Below are 22,868 nucleotides of genomic sequence, written 5' to 3' on the forward strand. Positions count from 1 at the left end.
AGACTAAATTCTCATTTTTATAAAGTTAATGTATTTTAGGAGTTTCTTTGTGGATAGAGTTTTATGTGTCAGTGGTCATGTTTTTACCTCTAGTAAATACAAATTTGGATACTGAAGAGCCATTCTGTGATTGGAGACAAAAGTATTTTGAAACATTTTAAACCAGACTTCAAGTATGTCATTCTAATTTACAAACTGCTTTCTAAATAAAATCTTGATGAAATGTAGTCACATCAAGGATGACTTTTCTTTTTAACTTAGAATACAAATAACAATTATTACTGCAGGAGCGTACCTTTTCAAAACCTTGTGAATAATTTGCAAGTGATTGGAATTAAGCCACTGAACACCACCAACGACCAATACCGTCTGGCCTGTATTCTCCAGGGGACGTGATCTGAAATCCAGGAAGGAAAACAACACATGTTGCCTTGAAACATATGGTAAACATTTTAACAGCAGTGCCTCACATTTCACTGAACCATATCTAGCATCCTGATCACAGGACCCCCTTGTCATTTCCAACTCATTTTCAGCCATATTACTTGGCATTTAAGCTTTTCAGCACGTTTGATATACAGTGAGCCATTATGACCACTAGCAAAACATCAGTACATTGTGTGATACATAAACGTTCCATTGTACCTTTGCAAGAGATGTTCAAGTGCTTTTTCAAATGTTGGTCTCAATGAAGGGCTTATCCAGAACTGGGGATAGTAGGAATAACTGATCAAAGTCTTCCCACCATTGACATTGTGGTAGAATTTTGTGCCATGCACCTTCTGCCATTCTTGCAAGGTTTCATTCAGTCTCTCAATCAGATAGTACATTATTCCTCTGTTGGTTGAATCTCCAATGAAAAGAATCTGTTCATTAAAGAAAAATATTTGCTTTCAAATCTGATGTTTACAGGATGAGAGGTAACATAAAATAAGTAATTTCTTGAAGACTCATAAAACCACAAGTCTAATTCTTTGATAAAAAGCCCTTTCAGCTGTTAGAAACAACATCTATCATAATCTCCACCAGACCTGTTCATTTTCCTCTCTTCCATATTCCTAGTAATGATATCAGCCACAGACCTGCTAACTCATGTTTAAAGCTTCTTGCTTTATGCTACCTTTGGTTTCTCCACCTCCCTTATGCTGTTTGCCTTCCCATCTAATTGGCTCACAAATTTTATTGCTTCAAATAGGCATGAAGTATTCTAGTGCTGTAAGAATACTTAAAGGTTTTTTCCAACCTCTTTGTTTTATAGATGAGAAAACTGAGGATTCGCAGAGGTTAAATAGCTCAGTAAAAGTCATGCCGCTACTTGAGAACAGAGCCACAGAACTGGAGCCTGAGTTTCTGAACAGACGTCTATGTCCCAGGGAGCAGATCCCAGCACCATTTGCCCCGAAACACTCATACTCATCACCTCTTTCACATCCCCCCAAGTGCGGCTCTGCTTCAGACTCCCACCACCTCAAATCTGTGCTAACGGTTGCACAGATTTGAATTCATTCTACACACACAGTACGACAGAGACAAATTTCCAAATGCCTACTTCTGGTCATCTTACTTTCATGCTCAACAACCTTATTGTCTCTCCGTTTTCTATAAAATCAAGCCTATGTTACTTAGGTTCAGTCAACATTTACTAAATTTTTGTTGCATATCAGACTTTGCTGCTGGGTGGAGATTTCGCACAGGAGACTCACTTCTAATCTTCATAATTGTGAGGTTTGAGTCATTATTTCCATTTCACAGGTGAGGAATTTGAGGCTGAAGGAGATTGAGGTCATAAATCTAGTAAATGGAGAACACAGAACTCAAGCCTAGGCCCTTTAACTCCAAGTGCAAGGCCAATGGCCCCGTCCTTTCATGCTTCTCGTCCTACTTTTTCACTGAACATGATTTGCACTCCGCAACATCTGTTTCTCCTTGTGCTAATCTGCCTGCCTAGAAGGTTCCTCCGTCTGCCACCCCACCTGTGTAAACGCTACACAACCTCCAGACCTGAAACAAACGTCTCTCCCAGTGGGTCTTGTCCAATGCCCCAGCTTGTCCAATGACCTTGTCTGTCCTCTGTGATTTCATTACATCTTTAATTTCCATGACAGATGTTATCAAAGACTACATGAAGTTAGGGCTATTTGTGTCTGTCTTTTTTTCTTATATCACATCAAGAAGTATTTGAGGTCAGAGTCAGGGTTAATTTCTAAATTCTAATTTCCCCCATACTACCATGCATGCACTTTAAAAATATTTATTGACTTGAAAGTCAAAGGGAAATTTGTTAGAGACGATCGTTTTTAAGGTCTTTGAACAGGTTTATTTCATTCTTCAGATTTCTCTCTCTGTGTTGAGATTTCTCCTTCTGTTAGCCCTGAGCATATTTTCCTCTGACTTCAACAGTAGTCATTGCTGTCATTTCTCGAGCTTCACTGTATTTGTCTAGGCACAGGAAATTGGGTGAGAAACTCCAAAGGTTTGTTCTTTTCCATGGGAACTGTATTCAATCAGCTGTGTGACAAAATGCCCAAAACGTCTCTGATTTGCCCTCCAGTCAAACACCATAAGCAACATCAACCTGAACCGAATAACCTAAGATGCTAAGGCCACAGTCACTGATCCTCTTGGTCAAGTTCTATTTGGGGCAATAAAATTCCAGGATGACTAAATAACTTGTGAAATCACTTGAAATTCTTCTCACCAGATTTGACCTATAACTGGCTTTCTGGTCTAGATTTCTGATTTTTGAAAGGGGAACCATGAGTAATCAGGAAAGTGCTTAATTTCAAATATAGTACTTGTAATTATCCAGCTCCATCTGTATTAGTTTGCTGGAGCTGCCATAACCGTACCACATGCTCAGTGGCTAATGCAACAGAAATTCGTTTTCTCACAATTCCGGAGGCTAGAAGTCCAAGATCAAGGTATTTGTAAGGGTGACTTCTTCTGAAGGCCTTTCTCCTTGTCTTGTAGATGGCTATCTACTCTCTGTGTCTTCACATGGTCTTTCTTCTCTGTATCTGTGTTCCAATCTCCTCTTCTTGTGAGGACACCACTCACATTGGATGAAGGCCCACCCATAAGACCTTATTTTACCTTCACTGCCTCTTTAAAGGCCCTACTTTCAAACACAGTCATATTCCGAGGTATTGGGAGTTAGGACTTCAACATATGAATTTGGTTGGGTGGGAGCACATTTCAGCTCTTAATACCAGTAAAAGGCCTTTAAGATCAGCTTTTTTAAAAAGGTTTTTTATTTATTTTGAGTGAGAGAGGAAGAGAGAGGGTCTGCGTGAGCCAGGGAGGGGCAGCGGGAGGGGGAGAGAGAATCCTGAGCAGACTCCTTGCAGTCAGTGCAAAGCCGACCTCTGAACCATATCATGACCTGAACTGAAATCAAGAGTCAGGTGTTAAACAACTGAGTCACTCTGGCACCCCAAGATCAGCTTTTAAACTAAATTTCCATTACAGGTTTTCCTGACAGGTTCTTTTCAGCATAATATGAAGTCACAATCCCTCATATGGGTCTCCAGGCAGCCAGTGAGATCACTGGGTGTCTGTATTGTGGGCTACAGAGAAAGATACAGAAGTTTAGGAAAATCAAAGTAGCTGCATGCTATTGAGTGAAGCCCATCTCTAATCTTTTTGGTCTTTTCTGTGGGATTATACAAAGATACAGCCCACCAAAAACAGTAGAGGCAAAAAGAGTTAAAGGTCAAAATTCTTAGGTATGGTTATTTATTAACTAGGCAGTTTTACACAAATTATACGACCCCTCCAAAGGTTCATTCTCTTATACATAAAATGGGGAAAATAATAAGCACCACTTTAGAGAACTTGATGAGATTTTAATATCTGTCTTGTTCCTGGCACACAGTGAGCATACAAAGTGAGCTGGCATTAAGGCATAGGAAGGGCACAGAGTGCTTTTGAATGTATTCAGTGTGCTTTGCGGTGCACTGCTAGCCCCCGTAATTCATTAACTTGTTTAGAGAAAATTTCAGAGAAGATGAGAAATGTCTAAATCACAGCAGTCTCTCTCTTGCCCTACTAACCTTGCTACAGATCCCCCCTGCAGGACGCAGAGGGTTATTGGTGAAACTGGAGTCCCTCACATCTCCATCCCTTCCTAGTAACCAACAAGAACTGCACGGATGGGGGAGGAAGCCTCACCACCATTATCTGCAAAACAAGTTCTAAGTTGCAAATATCTAGGGACTCCTGGGCGGCCCAGTTGGTTGAGCATCTGATTTATGGTTTTGGCTCTGGTCATGATCTCACAGGTCCTGAGTTTGAGCTCCATGTCGGGTTCTGAGCTAACAGTGTGGAGCCTACTTGGGATTGTCTCCCTGTCTCTCTGACACTCCCTTGCTTTCTCTCTCTTTCAAAAATAGATAAACATTGCAAAATAATTAAATTGCAATATCTAGATAGCATTTTTGAAGTCTAGTGGACACTACTCTGGGAAGACTATTTTCTAGAGAATTATTTTCTCCCATTGCCTTTCTATTCATGACAGATACAAATGATTACATTGTAATTCAAATGAAAATACAGTTTTGATTTTAAGATTGCCTTGCTGTAGAGGAAGCAGATTTCATAAGAGGTTGATTGGTATTCCTAACTAAAAGATTTCTAACTTCAAAGAACCAACTCTTTTAAGTATACATATGCAATTTAAAAACAACATCAGGAAATAGAATGTGGTTTTTTTTCAGTTACATGGATATATTTACTCTTTATATGTTTTATTTTATATTTTAAAAATGTTTTTTATTTTTTAGAGAAAGAAAGCACGAGCCTATGCTGGCTAGCAAGGGAAGGGACAGAGGGAGCAGAGAAAGAGAGAATTCTAAGCAGGCTCCAGCATGTGAGCCCAATGCAGGGCTCGATCTCACAAACTGACATCATGACTTGAGCTGAAATCAAGAATCAGATGCTTAACCAACTGAGCCACCCAGATACTCCCAATCTTTATATCTTTTAGATCATTCAATTCAGGAATTTTTTAAAAAGAAATTTGTAGATTATTTGTTTTAAAGGTCAACTTTAAAAGGTCTAAATCATCATAACAAATATTCATAACAGGCCATACAATTTTCAAATAACTCTTCTGTTCCATGAATATTATTACCTTGCAGTAGCACGTACAGGTATTGGTTGGCATAGGCAATTGAAGAAAATAATGGTGATCATTAAATACAACTAACCAGTCAGCAATTATAAAAGTAATCCATGTCAGCAATAGGACGTCAAAACAGCTAATTTTTCCCCTACCAAAGTAGCAAAGATTTTAAAAGCCTTAACAATCTTAAGAGTTCACAGAAATGAGGCCTCTCATGGACGACTATGTAAGGATTATGAGGGGGAGTTTTTATCTTCTTTCTTTTCAACTGTTGAATCCCAAGTTTTGGAAGAATTCCTGGCATAAGAGTCAGTTCTCATGTGTTAAATGGATGAATGGAAACTGCTGTTGTGTGTATAAATTGGCAATTTTTAAGGAATTCCACTTCTAGGAAATATTTAAGGATGTCTATTAAAATATATTTTAAAAGCAAAATAAACTGGAAGCAGTATAAATGTCTGCCAGATTGCTTCTCTTAAGGTATAATCATACACTTACATTTTTTCCCTCTTTTAACAATGATATCACAATATGGATGCATTGTAATGGGGAAGATTTCAGTTAACTTTTATAAAAAGCTAATTATAATCACAATATAAATAATAATGATTACTTTTTTCTTTCTTTCTTTTTTTTTTTTTTTTTTTTTTTTTTGTAAAACTAAAGCATGTGGATGTGTAGAAAAGGTCCTGGACAGTTAACTATGGTTAGTTTGCAAGGGAAGATATGACAGTTTATTCTGTTATCTAAAATGAACATAAATAGAATAACACAGAAGCAGCAACTGTGGTAGCGATAACAGAAGTACATGTTGTTGAGAAACACTGAAAATTCCCATGAAAACAATCAGCTTAAACTTTTGTGGAACAATGGCTTAAGCATTGGTTCAATAAACCCAGCACAGGAATCATGTGAATCATATTTTAGATTCCAGTTGCAACTTTATTCCAAGATTGGATGGCACTTTCCCATGCAGTGTCTCTTCTCGGGCTCTGCGGTGCAAGAGAGGAGTCTCCCTCCATCAAAAGGGTCTCTGGAGGGAAGAGGAAGCATCTGTGCCTGGATGTGTCCGGAGAGGCTGGGCCTCAGTGCATCAGAGGGCAACAAAGATGTGTTCAGAGGAGTTTTGTATCTTTTCTATTCCCAAGACTCAGCGGGAAGTGTGTCACTGAAAAGGTTACAGGGGCTGGCATTTTCCAACTCTTTTTCATACCACCCTGGACCAGAGGACCTAGAAGCACATCATGTTCTTCGGCTCTATTAAAGCCTGGGGCCTTTTAAAAAGTCATCTTGTTAAAAACACATGGCATGGTTTAATTGTCTTTATCTTCATTTTTTATTATATAGTCCTTATATTAGGTGGGACAGGCTATGTGCTATAACAAAAAGATCCCCAAGAGGTATAATGGTCTGAACACAAATAAAGTTTATTTCTCCTTCAGGAAAACAGTCCAGGTGGTTCGAGCAGGTGTATGTGCAGGTTGGGGGCAGGGTCGCAGGATGATTAGACTGTGCCTGCTTCAATTATGGTTTCAAAGAGCTTTGTGGGCACCCATGTCCAGCAGAGAGAAGGAGGAAAGAGGTGTTGGGTTGTCTGTGGGCCCACCATGGTGGCTGGGCACATCACTGCTGCTGGCACATTCCATTGGTTAGAACTCAGTCACATGGCAGCATACAATTTCAAGGGAGACTGAGAAACGTAGTCAAGCTACATTTGCCAGGAAGAGGAGAAAATGAATTTGATCAACACGTAACTGGTCTTTACTACTTTCTCCTAGGTACTGTCTTTCTGGGAATAAAACCTAAAACTTAAATTCAGATTTTTCAATATGTGAATTAGCAAGAGTATGAGACATATGAAAAGCTAAATTTATAATCCATATGATGCATAGAAAGTCTTCTAAGAAAAATCGGTTCCCTGAGACAAATAATAGCAAGTATCATTAGTACCAGTACCAGTATCAGTATCAGGATTAGTATTAGTTTTAGTTTTAGTATTAGTGAAAGTATAGTCAGAACTTGGGAATTTTGACTGAAATATAAAATAAAATGGTTTGCATTTCATTCAACTAACAATGGTGATACTTAAACATGCAGATATTATATACTCCATTGGTCCTTTCTGCAGAGTCATCAAAAGTAACAAGGCCACAGTTAGCAAAGCGAGTTATAAAGAAATGGAAAGAGAAGCATTAGTAGCTCTCTGGTTGAATCAATATAAAGGCAGTAGAATGTCTGGAACTTGTCAGCTTTTCAGATTCTCATGATTTGTTGAGGCTGAAAAAGAATTTGGATATAGGTAGGATCAATCGACAAAGGGAAAAAACCCTTGATTTTAAATAATTTCCCTCCTTCTTCTTTTTCCTTTTGCATAGGTCTGTCTTCAATATTCACAGAAATAGGGATATTTCTTCAGAACCAACAGAATGCATGTAGATGCCAAGACAGGACTCAACCCAGCTCACAGGAACTCACTGAAACCCAGGAGGGAAGTTATACAGGAACGCAATAGAAGCTACTTGTCCATTAATCTAGGCAATGGCTGATTACCAGAGTGCTCTCTCACAGGTAATTAAGGAAATGACAATGAGATGAAGGGGCATTTTATTTATTACATCTAGTCCAGGGCCAACCATAGTCCATCTATTTATAAAGCTCCATGGCAATTCTGATCAGCTGTGTGACTGAGCATCACTGCTCTTATAAGATAAATATTCATTTCTAAATGAAGCAAGGGGTCATCTAGTCCTAATATGAAGCTAAGACTGATCAGATGGCTAATGATATTTAGGGCACGATGAAAATCTAGCTCAGCAAAGCATCTCTCTGTGAAATATAATATGGTTACAACAAATGTTTTCCAATGATGCATTTTGATTAAATTAGCTGTAGATAACCAACCAAATTGTTCTTTGGGGTCAAGAACAAAGAAATTGCCATTTAGGCAAATCACCCTCAAATACATGAAATTTGGCAAAAAAGAAAAAAAGAGAAATAAACAACTAAGCAATATCATCCACATGTAGATCCAGCTGCTCAGAACAAAATTATTTATTTATATTGCTGTTCCATCTGGATTATGGGCATTATGGATAAGTCATCTTTTCTAGGTGAGAGTGAGGAGATTTCCTTCCCTTTTATCCTTGCTTAGATATTAAAACTGACAAGCAACAAGAATTGTGTAACTATAATGGAACTCACATATTAGTCAGGACGTGTTATAAATTAGGCACACTTCAAAAATTTAAACACCTTTAAGTCCAAGACATTACTTATCTTGCAAATATTACTTAAAGATGTACATTTCCTGTTTTAACAGCTGAATTTAAGTGCTTCCAGTAAATACTGCCTTTTTATATTTCCCTTTCTTAATTGCACTCTTCTCTCAGATACTTTACTACTGTTTTAAATTCGGAGCTATGTTTTCAACTGACAAACAAATTAAGGGCTTGTTTAATTCAGTCTGGCTCCTAAGTTTTTTTAAGTTAATGGTTGGCTCCCAAGTTTTTTCAATTGTAAATTTGATTATCATATTTCCAAACTATTTCCTATAAATTTCGCACTGTGATTACAGAGTTATGCTCTGATAAATTTTTATATGGACGTCCCATTCAGATCTTATTAAGGAAGAGGTGGGTTTACATATATACATATATGTAAAAACCTAAACATGACATAACTCATATTTGGAAGTGTTTAGAGTTGAAAAGGAGTCCCACATTTACTTGCCCTCCATACAAACAAGTATGACCTAGAAATGGGATACAAATGCTTTGAGGAGAAACCTTTTTCTGTCTTTTCTCCAGAGATCACCCTCCTGTTTACCTCGCTGTAGTGAAGGCAAATGACGGGCTACAGAAAGTACAGTCCTCTTCACCTGCCACGAGGCACCGTGGGGCTCCTGGTCAAAGTTACTGGAAGTTTGAGCCTCTTTTTAAGTCTCAACTGATTTGTGCCTTGTCCCTTCCCCACAGGAGGGCATGCATTTCCAAGTATCTCCATGCATTCATCAGTGTAAAACAGTAGTAAAAAGATGTAAAAGGTCATAATAACAACATAAGGAAATTCAGTTGAGGAAACTGACCACTTAGAGACTCTAAAGAAAGCAGAACGCTAGAACGCCGAACTTTCTAATACTTCTCACAAGTCCAGTCAAATTCTATGGCATTTAAATCTGACTCTTTGGAGAAAGATAATTCCACTTAATGCATCCCCAAAAGCTGAAGTTTGCCTGGTTAGGATTTAAAGTAAAGTTCTGTCTTTTTGTGGCACAACATTTGCACTACCTACTCATGGCAACAGTGAAGCCTGGCTTCTCATTGTACAACGTCTGAGTCACATATTAACTGACAGAGTTCAGGTTAGTAAGGCCACTCCACTGTTAGAATCTGCATGTTTAGGTATGTCCCCACTTTTATGCAATCCAATAAGCATAGGTAGAAACACACTGAAAACTGAGAAACTTGGACTCCTCTCTTGCACTCCTGATTGGTTCCTGCCAATTGCCTGTTCTCTCCAACCCAAGAGAAATCAAAGAAGGCACTAGGTTTGAGTGATAAAACTCTCCCTGCAGATTCCTTTTTTTTTAACTTTTTAAAATTTATTTATTTTGAGAGAGACAGAAATAGTGTGAGTAGAGGAGGGGTAGAGAGAGATAGAGAATCCTAAGCTGGTTCCACATTGTTAGAACAGAGCCTGATATGGGGCTTGAACTCAAGAAACTGTGAAATCATAACCTGAGCCAAAACCCACAGTCAGATGTTTAACCGACTGAGCCACCCAGGCTCCCCTGATTTAAATTTTAAAATAGAGATTTTTATATTAAAAATATGCACACATTGTAAAAAAAAAAGTGAAAATCATACCGATATTTTAAAACACCTCTTCATCCTTCACCAAACATGTTCTACTGCCTGAGTTGGCTTTATGGGCATGTTACCTTGAGTGTTGCAGAGTTCGTGCAGCAGTGAGGGGGTGGTATTCCTGTGCTAGTGCTGTTGCTCTGCGGTTGTCTTCTTGGGAGTGTTAGTAATTTTGAATGTAGGCTCCTGCATTTTCATTTTGCCCTGGTCTCGCAAAATATGTAGCTGGTCCCGTCACCACCCTACCCTTTTCCCACTCCCCTTCTCTTATGTAATCATTCATTTTGTTGTTGTTGCTGAGGGAGACAGAGCTGGGGAGAGCGGCAGAGATCTAGATGTTCTGTGTTCCGTGCTGAGGCTTTCACAGGCCTCAATCTCATGACATAAGACCGCGACCTGGGCCGAAATCAAGAATCGGACACTCAACCAACTGAGTCACTCGGGCTTGCTCCTATGTCATCATTCTTAACTGTGTTTACTTCCAAAAATTCTCTGTGTATGTAGGCATGTTTGCATGTGTGTATTTTTACATCAGTGGCATTATTCTATACATATACTATAGAATATATACTATCTTTGAATCTGTCCTTTTTTAGAAATCTATACTTAGTATTTATACTTTCTTTGATTCTTCAATGTTGCATGATGGAATTCTTCCATGAAACAGCCTCTGCTTCCCTTGCACCCATTTCCTCCTCCCCGTAGGCAGTCTCCATACTGCTGCAGAATGATTTTTCAAATTCTGGCTGTGTCACTCCTCTGCTAAATTTGCACAATGCTCTCCTGTTGTGTATAGACTACTGTAGCATCCTGATAAACAAATCAGACTCTGTAGAACCACTGCCAGTGTACTAACGGATTGGAATTCTGAGCATGAAGGTCTGAGTGGGGCCTCTGGACTAAGAATCTCTAAGAGAAGCTCTGAGTGCTAAGTGGCCAGCCAGTCGGTCTCTGCCAGGAGCACGTAATCAGCACAGTGGGTTTATTTTCAGAGTTTGCAACATTCTCTCTCCCTAACAGGCAGAAAAAGGGATCTTCCTTTTTCCTTATCATTATTTGCAGAGTTGCTAAATAATCAACCTTGAAATTAGCAAAGACTGTATCATTTGTGTGTCTCCACACCCCAAGTGATGGTATTAGAAGGTGGGACATTTGGAAGGTAATTAGGTTTAGATGAGGTCTTGTGGGTGGGGCCTCCATGATGGGATTAGTGCCCTTAGAAGAAGAGGAGACCAGAGCTCTATGTCCTGTGAGCAGGAAGGCAACCAGTGGAAGGAAGCTGGGAAGGAACTCTCACCAGAATCTTGCCGGCCTCCAGATCTCAGAGATCTCAGCCTATACAACTATGGGAAATGAACATCCGTGTTCAAGCCACCCAGTCTATGATATTTTAAGACAGACGAGGAGGAAAGTTTTTAGCTTTCTACAAAGCTGATTAATCTACAGCATAGGATTAGATCACGTAGGTTTCTTTTATTTTACAGAGGAAGAAAATGAGCCCAGGAAATAATATGTGTCATGTCAAAAGCCATGGAATTTAGTTATGAACTTAAATGAACATCTACTGCCTTTCAGGTTAATAGACTGTGACATCTTGGAATTTTCCTGAGTGTTCTAAATTCTGAGGTCGGAACAGTATTCTGGAAGAATTTAGAGAAATCTGACTGTTAACAGCAACAACTATTTTCATTGCTTCCAGTCCTACATTTCTAAGATGTGGATGTTGGGTTATCCAAGTTGGCAGTCAAAAATGCCAGAGGAGTTGCCACACATGCATGTGTGATCATGGGAGAATTACTCAATCTCTCTGAGCTTAAAATTTCTTAAGTAGAAAACAGATACAATATCTACCTCAGATTTGTGATTAGAAACAAACAAGATTTTAACCTATTTGTTTACAAATATTTCTTAAGTGACTATTACATATTAAAATGTTGTGCTAAGCAGTGAGGTTGTGTCAGTGATTCAGACATGTTCCCTGTCCTCATGAAGCTTATAGTTTTGTCAGACGTAAGGTATGAACGTTAGCAGCACACAGAGTTCCTTGCATACAATCAATTCTCAGTTAATTATTATATTAACTGACAGTTAATAAATGTCTAAATGTTTGGTTTCTTCTCTTTCCTTTTTATTTTTAAAATAAAAAAAAACGTTTATTTATTTTTGAGAGAGAGACAGAGCATGAGCAGGGGAGGGGCAGAGAGAGAGGGAGACAGAATCTGAAGCAGGCTCCAGGTTCTGAGCTGTCAGCACAGAGCCAGATGTGGGCCTCAAACTCACGAACCATTGGATCATGACCAGAGCTGTAGTCAGTTGCTTAACCAACTGAGCCACCCAGGTACCCCTCTTTCCTTAAAAAAATTTTTTTAACGTTTATTTAATTTTGAGAGAGAGAGAGCAAGTGGGGGAGGGTCAGAGAAAGAGGGAAACACAGAATCTGAAGCAAGCTCCAGGCTCTGAACTGTCAGCAGAGAACCCGATGGAAGGCTTAAACCCATGAACCCTGAGATTATAACTTAAGCCAAGGTTGGACGCTTAACTGACTGAACTGACCAAGTGCCCCCCCTTTTCATTTTAAAAGTAACTAATTCTGATGCTTTATCTTTAGAGATACTCTCAGTCATGAAAATTGGTGCATTTGTGTTGAAATCACCAGGAAGAAGATGTCCATCCTCCTGTCGTGCCTCTCACCCCCTGTCATTCTTTTTAAATGATTTGCTAGTAGAAAGTCTGAACCAGGCCTAATCTGAAAAACTGGCATACATTCATTAGAGTGTTCTTTTCCTTTTGCATTAATAGAATTTATAAAACATCAATTCTGGAAGTCAGTCTTGCCCATATGTGAGAGCTTACATACAGTTTGTTAGGAAATGTCTAGCTAATAAAAAGTACTTTGAAAATCTGGGTAAGAATTACTTACTTCATGTTAATCAAGCATCTCAGTCTATGTGCCCAGTTCGCACGTCCAAGGGCTCTGCCGGAATCTACCTACTCAGAGTGCGCCTAGTAAGAAGACACTGCATGTCCAACAAGTCAGCTTAGAAGCCTCACTAAAGGAAAGGCAGCCTAGTGAGGTCCGTTTGAGACCTGCCCGGGAATGTGAAAGAAGAGCAGGAAGGTTAGTGTGTCATGCACTCAGTAAGCTGCAGCAGAAGTGAGTCTTACATGCAAGAACATTTCAGTGCCTGCGCGAGCGCGCTGCAGATGTCTGCTGTCCCCGCAGCGGCCTGCGAGAGCTGCGCTGACCCGGCCAGCTGCTCTGCCTGCCATCTGTCAGCTGACGTGGCAAGCGCTTACCAATTTGTGCCGAGGAAAACCAGCATGGAATTGGGGCAGCACAGGACATGACTTTAATATCCTCCATCTGTCAAGTAGACTTATTTGGAAAGAATTGAGCGTTCTGAGCAAGAATGGTTAAGGCTCTTCTATGATAATATTTACCCATGATTCCAAAAGCCAAACTGCCTTCAGTTGGTTATCCTCCGCAGAGTAGGAGAGAGGGAATTGGTCTAGTGAATACAGCAGTGTGGCTGTTGGTGATACAGGTGGCGGAAGTTAAAGGCTTGCCCTGCCGGGTCCGGAACCTACCTTCCTTCCCCCCAGGCATCGCTGGAGCTGAGGCTTGGTTAAGACACCATATTGGCAGTTCTGAGGCTGCCACGTTATCTCTCTCCAGTCACAGGTCCTGTTGTCTGAACAGCTAAGGCAAGGAACGATCCATTGGCCTGGAATAGACAGCAAAACCTTTGTTCAGATTCTACTGGTGAAATTACAGCTTGCAAGTTACACTAGAATCAGTTATGGCGCCGCATTATAAATATTGCGGTGAGAAGACCACTCTTGCATAAATCTGTGGAGTGCCACATGCCCCCCTGCCAAACAAACAGAATTGCAACATGTACAAATGTTCTGGAAGAACACAGTCCACGCCGAAGTCAAGTATGGTCCTGCTGTGTACGCTGCACTCTTACAAAAAACTAAGTGATTGGGTACCACGCAATTATTACTTATTTTTAAATAGTACACTAGGCACTTAAGAGAACCAAAGTAGATGGGAAGCCACTGATATTGAGGCAATTGGCCACTAATCTTTATTAGCTTAACACATGCTTAGGTTAGCAGTCTAGTAACAGACCTATTCCCTGCTTTCAAGAAAGTCAAGGCATAAGAGAATTACTTCAATATACTATAATTTGTTATTTTGAAGACTAGTTATTGCTCTTAATTTGACCGGTAACCTTTTAGGTGTGAAGTCTCTTCAGCTCTTTCTAGCCCTGTTGCCTTCATTCCTCCAGCTCCTTCAGATGTGGCATATCCTGTTCTCACGCGATTGATGAGATGATTGAACAGGATAATGCACTTAATATATCAAGCACAATTATAGTATCATATTCATCTTTGGTACTACCCGACTTCAGGCACAAAGTAGGTCACAAGCTTTAGTACATGTTTATAAGATAAATGAATATTCTCAATGCATTTAAGATCTTTTCTATTTTAGTGATAATGTATTATGTATTCAAAACCCTTCAGCTGTTAGTGTGAGTAGATATGTTAACAATTAGAAAAAGAATCAAGAAATGACTTTTTATTTTTGTTTTCTCCTTCAGCATTTCATTAATGGAGTTTGAACCAGAACATTGAATACAGAGTGGATATTTATGTTTTGGAGAATGCCTGACGTCTCCAACAATCACATGCTCTACCCTAAAGGTCTTGCTTGTGTTACCACTAGATGTTTCTCTTCAAAACATTGAGGAGCCAAATATCCCCAGCTACTTTTTGAGTCAGAAAGAAAAAAATTAACAACTTTGTCCATTCTGGCTTTGATTTGTGGTTCTGCTAACAGAAGTATCTGATGTGGCATTAGTGGGAAGAATCTCTACTTTTGGGCAATGAATATGGTGCACTTATATTACATGACTTCAAGGATGTCAGAATTGTGTGAGTGTTTGTGGAAATAGAAATAATAAAATATGAGAGGAGGTTTACTTATGGCCTCCTAGTAGATCATAGAAAAGGAAAAAGAAGTATGGGTATATTAAGAGAGAACTGGGAGATTTGAAAAAAAATAGTACTCTCTAGGAGGATTTTAACCTAATATGTTATTGAAGTATCTAACCTACAAGATGTTAGGTGCTATTGATGTTAAAATTTAATAATTAAAAAAATAGTTAACATTTCATAGCACCTGCCAGAGGTTAGGGATATTCTGAGCACTTTCATATATTAACGTATTGAAGCCTCTTAACTACAATGCCAGACCTCAAAAAATTTATAATCAGGTTAGAGGGTTACAATTTATCATGTAAAACAGTGAAAACATAATAAAAAGGCATAATTGAGTAAAAATATCTGTGTGGTACGAAAGTCTCGGCTCTAGAGATGCACGCAGCTGAGCTCTGCCTCCAGCTAACTATGTGGACCTCAACACTGCCTGTTAGACTCACCTGAAAAGCTTGTTAAAATCCCCATGCCCAGATCTTACGCGGGACCGATTTAATCAGAACCACTGGGTATGGAACTCAGGCATCGGTATTTTCTAAATGTTTTTCAGGTGATTCCAATATGCGGCCACAGTTGCAAACCACTGTTTAACTTGAAAAAATTACTTAATATTCTATGAGGAAAATATATATGGCACGTGCCATAGTGTCTGCTACCCAGCAATGAGTGAATATATGTCACTCCTCCACCCCCACCTTACATAAGCCATGGTAGTTCAGAATAAAGAAAGCATCATGGAGTTCAGACATGTCAGGGAGCGTGCGTAATGTGATCAAGTCTTCTGGATAGATAAGATTTGGAGAGATGGAATGGATGTTACTTTGGGGTCAGTGACGAGGCAGCCCTGACAGTAGGGACTGAAGAAATAAGTAGCCTCCACAAAAGATAACATATAGGAGAGAAAAAGGTCTGCTTGGTAAAAGGCGTTTCCAAAGTTTCCAAATGTAGAGAAGAGCAGTGCTGCTAAAGGACGGAGAGGTGCTGGATTTTCAATGGCAAAGTGAAGGCTATCCTCAGAAATGATTGTCTTTCCATCCACTTCCACTTTGTAATTTTCCTGTGGTTTTCATTTAGAATACAACTTGCTTCTAATTCTAACTTTGGCCCGGAACATAGGCTTTGTCATCAATAACCAATCCCTTCACATCTTCACGAAGATTAGTGTTCAGTGGGCTTCCTCTTGAATGGAGTTGGAATGGGCTTTGGGTCCTGTGTCCACCCTCCTCTTTTCCAGATGAGGTAAACTGAGGCCCCAAGAATTAAATGATAGAAATGGATCATGCTGTTAATGACAGTTTGGACCAGGACTGAGGTCTTGGAGTCTCCAATTTTCTGATCCTTTTGTCATGGTCGGTTAGGTCAGCACAAAATTATCAGTTGAAAATGAAATATGACCAATCGTCTCTTTGGTAGCACTTATAGGGAAGCCTACAAACAAGTTGTTTTAAAAAGCTGAATTTATTTAGTGGGTTCATGTGTTAACAGAGATGATGTTTAAAAAAAGATTGTTAATTTTCTTTCTAATAAGGTGGTGGTATGTTAGGGACATAAATGTGTTTCTGCTACTGAGATTGTATTTAATAATATTTTGAAGGTCTCTGTTTTCATCAGATCCTTGAGTATTTAAGTGCACATGCATCCTCTCCCCCAAACATTTTTCCCCCTCTAACCTTGCTGACAGCTAATTTTGTACAAGCTGAGGTTCTTCTTTGGACATTTGTTTCTAAAGCTGAAGAAATAAGTGGCCAATTGCATGCACAAAAATCCAAATATGGGTACAATTACTTTGTAGGCATAAAATCTCATGCACATCAAAAGGACTCCTGATTGGGTCCCTGAAATCTTGGCCCCCATGGTTCATGCTACTATATATTTATACAGTCATAACTCTTTGTATTTTTGTATTGGTTTAAAATGTCCTCCCCCCCCTTTTTTATTGTGATTTAGTAATACTGCTTGAACTAGGCATCTGTATAACATCTGCAAGACTGGAGTTTCTTGACATTTTAAATGATACCAGCTCTTAACTAAAATTGTCAAAAAGAAGGACATAAATTCTATGTTATATATTTAAACACTGAATGAATCAAAGCTGTGATTTCTGAAATAGAATATGACATATGTTTTAGGGAATGACATTCTGAGGAATAAATATGGTTTTTGGGAGAAGTTATTTGGTTTACAATTATAGCTTTATATTTAATGCAAGTTAGATTTCAGTCATTTAAGTGAATCAGATTGGCTGACATAATGGAGGGAAGATATTCAACTTTGTGACTTAGGGCCATGGCGAGATATAAAATCATGTAGATAGCACTAATTCTTGGATCTATACTGTTATAAAATAAAGCAGTTTTCACTTAAGAAGAAAAAAAGACATCATATTTTCCACATTAGAAGTACTAAAGTATACTTGTCATATTCCCTTGCTACAAATAAAATATGATAAAATCTTTTTGTTTATATGTCATAAAATGCATCTGGGGTTCTTTTCCTTTAAGGTAATTTCCATTCAAAAGTCATTGTATAAATTTCTTCTCTTCTCATATTAGAATTATTTTTTCTCTCTTAAGCAAGAACTTTTATTCACAGGCTGTGTCTTAGATTATTTACTAATGGCTAAAAATCAACTTAAATTCTGAAAAAAAAGTCATGCAAAATGATATTAGCTAGTGTTATTGAAAAGACATGTAGACCATCATTTCATTGGCAAGATGAAAAAAAGGATCCTGTTCTGCTAAATAACTGTAATGTGCTGTGAAAATAAGGTTTCAGAACTAATCTGTGGTGACCCAAGTTAAGGCTGGAGTTCCTAAGTAAACTTCCTCCCACTGCAACAACTCCTTTCAGCAGGAGGGAGTCCCCTCAGCAAGGCAGGAAATCATCTCTGGCAACAAAAAGTCCATCCTCTCAAACTGCTCTTCCTGATCTCACTCATCTGTTCGGAATCTTTAGATCTTTAGGACCATAAGGGTGGAGCAGGTACCCCAGGTGCCCCGACTGCTCACAGTCTTCTGTGGAAAGGAGGAGGGCTTGGATCTTGGTTTTAGTTCAGCAGTCATTTTTATTTTTATTTATTTTTATTTTTTATGTTTTAATAGTTTATTGTCAAATTGGTTTCCATATAACACCCAGTGCTTCTCCCCACAAGTGCCCCCCACCATGACCATCACCCCCTCCCTCTTTCCCCCTCCCCCTTCAGTCCATGGTTCGTTTTCAGTATTCAGTAGTCTCCCTTGATCTGTGTCCCTCACTCTCCCCCACTCTTTCCCCCTTCCTCTCCCCATGGTCCCCTCCCAGGTCTCTCCTGTTAGACCTATGAGTGCAAACATATGGTATCTGTCCTTCTCTACCTGACTTATTTCACTTAGCATGACACCCTCAAGGTCCATCCACTTTGCTACAAATGGCCATATTTCATTCAATGTTCATAGTGGCATTTTCTACAATAGCCAAATCATGGAAAGAGCCTAAATGTCCATCAAGTTGGGGGAGCAGCAAGATGGCAAAGAAGTAAAATAGAAGGAGAGCAGTCATTTTTAAATCATCTTAGACACTGAAGGATGAATAAGGGACAATCTCTGCTCTGGAGAAACATACAATCGAGGGCAGTCATCATTAAAAACAACTGATGAAACACCTTCACTATATTAACACACAGTCACTGGAATGTATGCACCTATACTCCCATATCAATCCATTATGTTTGTTATAAAACAAAAATAAGAAGGATTAGACATAAATAAATGTATATATTTTAATCTTTACTGGCTTCATCTTGGAGACTGTCCCATGCCACTTCATCCCCTTGCTCAGATCCATCATTCCACTCTGAAGACTACTGATTAGAGAAAGAGAGAAATTAAACACTTGAAACATAATGAAGTAAATGCTATGGTAGACATGTGCCCAAAGTATTCTGGGAGCACAGCAGAGAAGCTAATCAGGGATGTGGTGGTACGAAGAGGCTTCTTGGAGAGGAAAATACAGCATCAGGAGAATTGCACCAAGATGAGAAGAAGACTCTTAGCAGGGGACAGCATGGACAGGAGTGTGGAGCAGCAGCATTGTGGGCTTCAAGTGAAGCCAGAAGGCTGGGAGGAGCCGGGAGAGGGGAAGGGTCAGATTCTAGGGGCCTCGAAGGGTCAGATTATGAAGCCTGGTATTGTCAGGCTAAGGGACATGGTCTTGACTGGGGAGTCAACCTTGGGGTCTTCTCCAAGGAAGCCTGGCTACTCAAGTTACAGAAGGTCCCTGTTCAAAGGCAGCCTCTCCTGTTAAGGACCAGGAATGGAGATAACTCTATGACAGGGCCTGACATAAGTTACAGCAAAGTTAATGAGCAGAAAAAGATGCTACTTCTTGAGGAATCTCAGTACCGTATCTTCAACTTTTTGATGATGAACTTTTGACTTGGTTCAATAGGAGGAATAGAATTAAGTTGTTTTATGATTCTCATAAAATGTCATGTGATAAAAAAAATCCTTAACTAGACACATCGGTGTCTCCTTTGTATGTAAGGGTATAGATCTCATTTAGCTGACAATCATAAATCATACCACCTGACATGTCATAACGGGTAAATCCCTCCCTATGCAGTGACTGTAATTTATTATTTAGAACACATGTTCAAGAATGGGGATATGCCGACGCTTGTTAACTGTGCGTGCCAAATTGCAATTTGTACTGCTCATTCGTGAAACTCATTTCCCATTCAAGTTGTGGTGTGAAGTTCACGGCAAGGGTAGAAAAAGCTCCTGAGTGTTTTCTTAGACTTTTTAGATGAAGGGACACTTGGGGTCATGAGGCCAGATGGGCAACTAGGAATCTCAGAGAAGATGCTCCCTGTTCTTCTTATCGTTTTGGAGGCATTTTTGGTCCCCACCTTTGGATTGATCCCACTAATCTCCACTGAAAGAAGAGGGCTGGGGAAGGAGAGAAATAGGGAAAGTGCACATTGGTACAAAGTGTCTCATTCCAGGTCTGTTCTAGAATCAGGCAGGACTCAACCTTGTAATTCCAGTTTTACATTATGATTTTCCTGCTTCTATTAAGGCTCAATATATGGGAGACATGAGCCATCATTCTCAAGGACTTTTTTTTTTAATTAAAGGAAATGATTAAAAACAAGGCTTGTTTCCTTAAGGTAATTCTTGGGCTCACATAGTCTACATACCCTGTAGAAATGATAGTGTTAAGTGAATTGATAGTGTGCACAAGTCAGACTCCTGGTCTCATGCAGCTGACAATCTGGAGAGACTGACATCAAAGACTTAATTATATACTTAGCATTGAAATAATTGGAAACCGTCATGGAAGAAAAGCACAGAGTACTATGAAAATGTATAATAAAGAAACAAATCAGTGGTTAAAGAAAGGCTTTCTGGTACAGGTAACTTCTTGGCTGATCTCTGTAGATGAATATGGATTCACGAGGCAAAGAGCAGAGGGTGAAGAGAAAATCAATTGATTAATCAAAATATTTCACATATTAAAATAATGCATTAATTACATGTATTACAGTTCATACTAATGAAAAAGTCATGTAGTACCTTGATTTTTGCATAAGGATAGTTCAACTAAGCGTATACTTATCTATAACAAAGAATTTTTTTTTAAGGGAAGTGATATCCGATGTAATAGTCACCTTTTGTGTCCCCAGATGGACAGATCTTTAGTTCAGGCTGTGAAATAGCTTCAATGTAGTCAGAGGAAATAGGCTGTAACCCACAGGCTTCCTCTGGGTGAATCAGCAAACCGCAATCCTGCATTAAAAAGATAGAAATTTGCTGCAATTAACATGACCTATAGTAATGAAATCTAAAGAATAAGACTTTTTTTTGTGCCAAATAAACTTTGCAGTTTAAAAGGAGCAATCACTTACCCTTATCATGGTATTGGCTTATTAATAGTTGTTTGTGCTAGAAGTTACTTGCATTGAGGGATTAATATAAATTCTAATGGCAATGTAATCTTTATTTTGGCATTGATATGCATTATTGCATTAACACTGTCACTGATATTATCATTGCTCTGTAAGTTTTTAATGAAATGGATGCAAGTTTTACTTTAAAAACATACCTGTGTGTTATGGATTCATTAAAATATACTAGAAAACCATATATGAAGTGAATAAAAAGCCATCAATGTGAAAAAATGGGAAATACTTGGGGAGAATTAACAGATAAATTCCATGTTGATTCACAGTTGTTAAGGACCCATGATATGCCAGAAATGGAATCAAATACATATATTTTATTCAAAACATGTTCATGTATTAATAAAAGTAGGTAACATCTCACTGCAATAAATATCATTGTAGAGGCAGGATATGTACAAAACAATGCGTTTTCTAGTCTGACATGTGCAGTGGAAAGCAGCAGTCTGGCTCTCTGAACTCTCTCTTCAACTCTCCTCTGCTCTGGTGAGTCAGAACACTCATTTTCACATAGCTCTTCCTTCTTCCCTTCCTCCCTTCTTCCCTTTCTCCCTTCTTTCCTTCCTTCCTGCCTACCCCCTTCCCTCCTCTCTCCTTCTCTCTGTCTCATGCACATGTGTGGTCTCTTTTTATTGAGGTAAAATTGATATATAACATTATATGCATTCCAAGTGTGGAACATTACAACCCACCATGTGTGCACACTACAAAATGATCTCCCGGCTTATCCTTAGGAGGTATTGGTACCTGGCCCCTCCATCCTCCCTCACCTGATTCCACTGCCTCCCTTCTCATCAGGCTCTCTCAGTCCAGCACATTTTAGGGCAGGTAAAAATGCTATTATTTCCATTGGGAATGCTTTCCCTCGAGTTTTTCCTAGAGAGCATCTTTTTGTGTTTTAGGTCTCCGCAAGCCCTTCTGAAACTCTCGCATGACTGTGTGGCCCCAGTCTCATCCATGGCATCTCCATTTGTTTCCTTCACCATTTGGTGATAATTTATTACGTGTGTCTCTTCCACTAGACTGAATATTCCATGAGAGCAAATAATTATTTCACTCACACATATACCCAGTCCCTACCATATAGTGGGCAAATATGTATTGAATGCATAAAAGGTTAGGCTTAATTGTCTCCCACTTCATATCATAAGTTCTCAGTAATGGAGAGAAATAATTGGTTTGACCTCTTTTCTGCTCTGTAACTCTGTCTCTAATGAGCAATTTCTAGTCCCCTTCCCTCACCCTCTCACAGATCCTCACACCCAACTCAGATTTCCACATCTCATACAAGAAGGTCCAGGAGAGTAAGGAACAAAAGGAACGAGGGTGATGTACATATTCCATTTTTAAATTTGTGACTGAAACTGGGCTTTAGAATATTGACTAAAGAGTAGGAAAATTGATTCATATGAAAGTGCTCATCATCAAAGAGCAATTAAAATAGCACAAAGTTAATAATAATATTGTGAAGAGTTTTCATCTGAATGAACATGTATGTATGATGTGTGTGTGTGTGTGTGTGTGTGTGTGTGTGTGTGATATCTATACATTTATTTTTGGTGCAAGCTAGACCTTTTATTAAGGCTAGAAAAAAATTAAGCATCTATGGGATTACAAAAAATGTTTACATCAAACATTAAGGAAGACAATAAGAAATATCATTATACACTGTTAATGGGATTGCAAATTAGTTCAGCTACTTTTGGAGGAAAGTTTATACTAAAATAAAAAAACAAAACCCACAGACTCCATAGCCTTGACGTCAGGCTTCTCAGAGTCTACTCTAGTGAAACCCTTATGTAATGCATAAGGATAGACTTAAATGAACTAACTCATATGGAGAGATTTCTAAGACACACGATTAAGAAAACAACCAAAGAAATGCTTTGTTATTGAACAACGTATGCCATGTGAAACACACCGTGAAAATGCCACCAAG

The 22,868-nt window shown here is 39.0% G+C and overlaps 1 protein-coding gene across 1 annotated transcript in view; it reads right to left on the reverse strand.

Annotated features, from left to right (window-relative positions):
* The window catches only part of CPED1 (cadherin like and PC-esterase domain containing 1), a 275,534-nt gene that overhangs the window by 32,748 nt on the left and 219,918 nt on the right, over positions 1 to 22,868 (reverse strand). The window contains exons 16-19 of the mRNA XM_029918194.1: positions 20,639 to 20,756; positions 13,573 to 13,709; positions 646 to 866; positions 296 to 397 (exon numbers count right to left, since the gene is read on the reverse strand). Of these exons, the coding sequence (XP_029774054.1) occupies positions 296 to 397; positions 646 to 866; positions 13,573 to 13,709; positions 20,639 to 20,756 (578 nt within the window). The remainder of the gene's footprint in view (positions 1 to 295; positions 398 to 645; positions 867 to 13,572; positions 13,710 to 20,638; positions 20,757 to 22,868) is intronic.

Source organism: Suricata suricatta, chromosome 2 (genome assembly GCF_006229205.1).
Source record: "Suricata suricatta isolate VVHF042 chromosome 2, meerkat_22Aug2017_6uvM2_HiC, whole genome shotgun sequence".
NCBI classification, from domain to species: Eukaryota; Metazoa; Chordata; class Mammalia; order Carnivora; family Herpestidae; genus Suricata; species Suricata suricatta.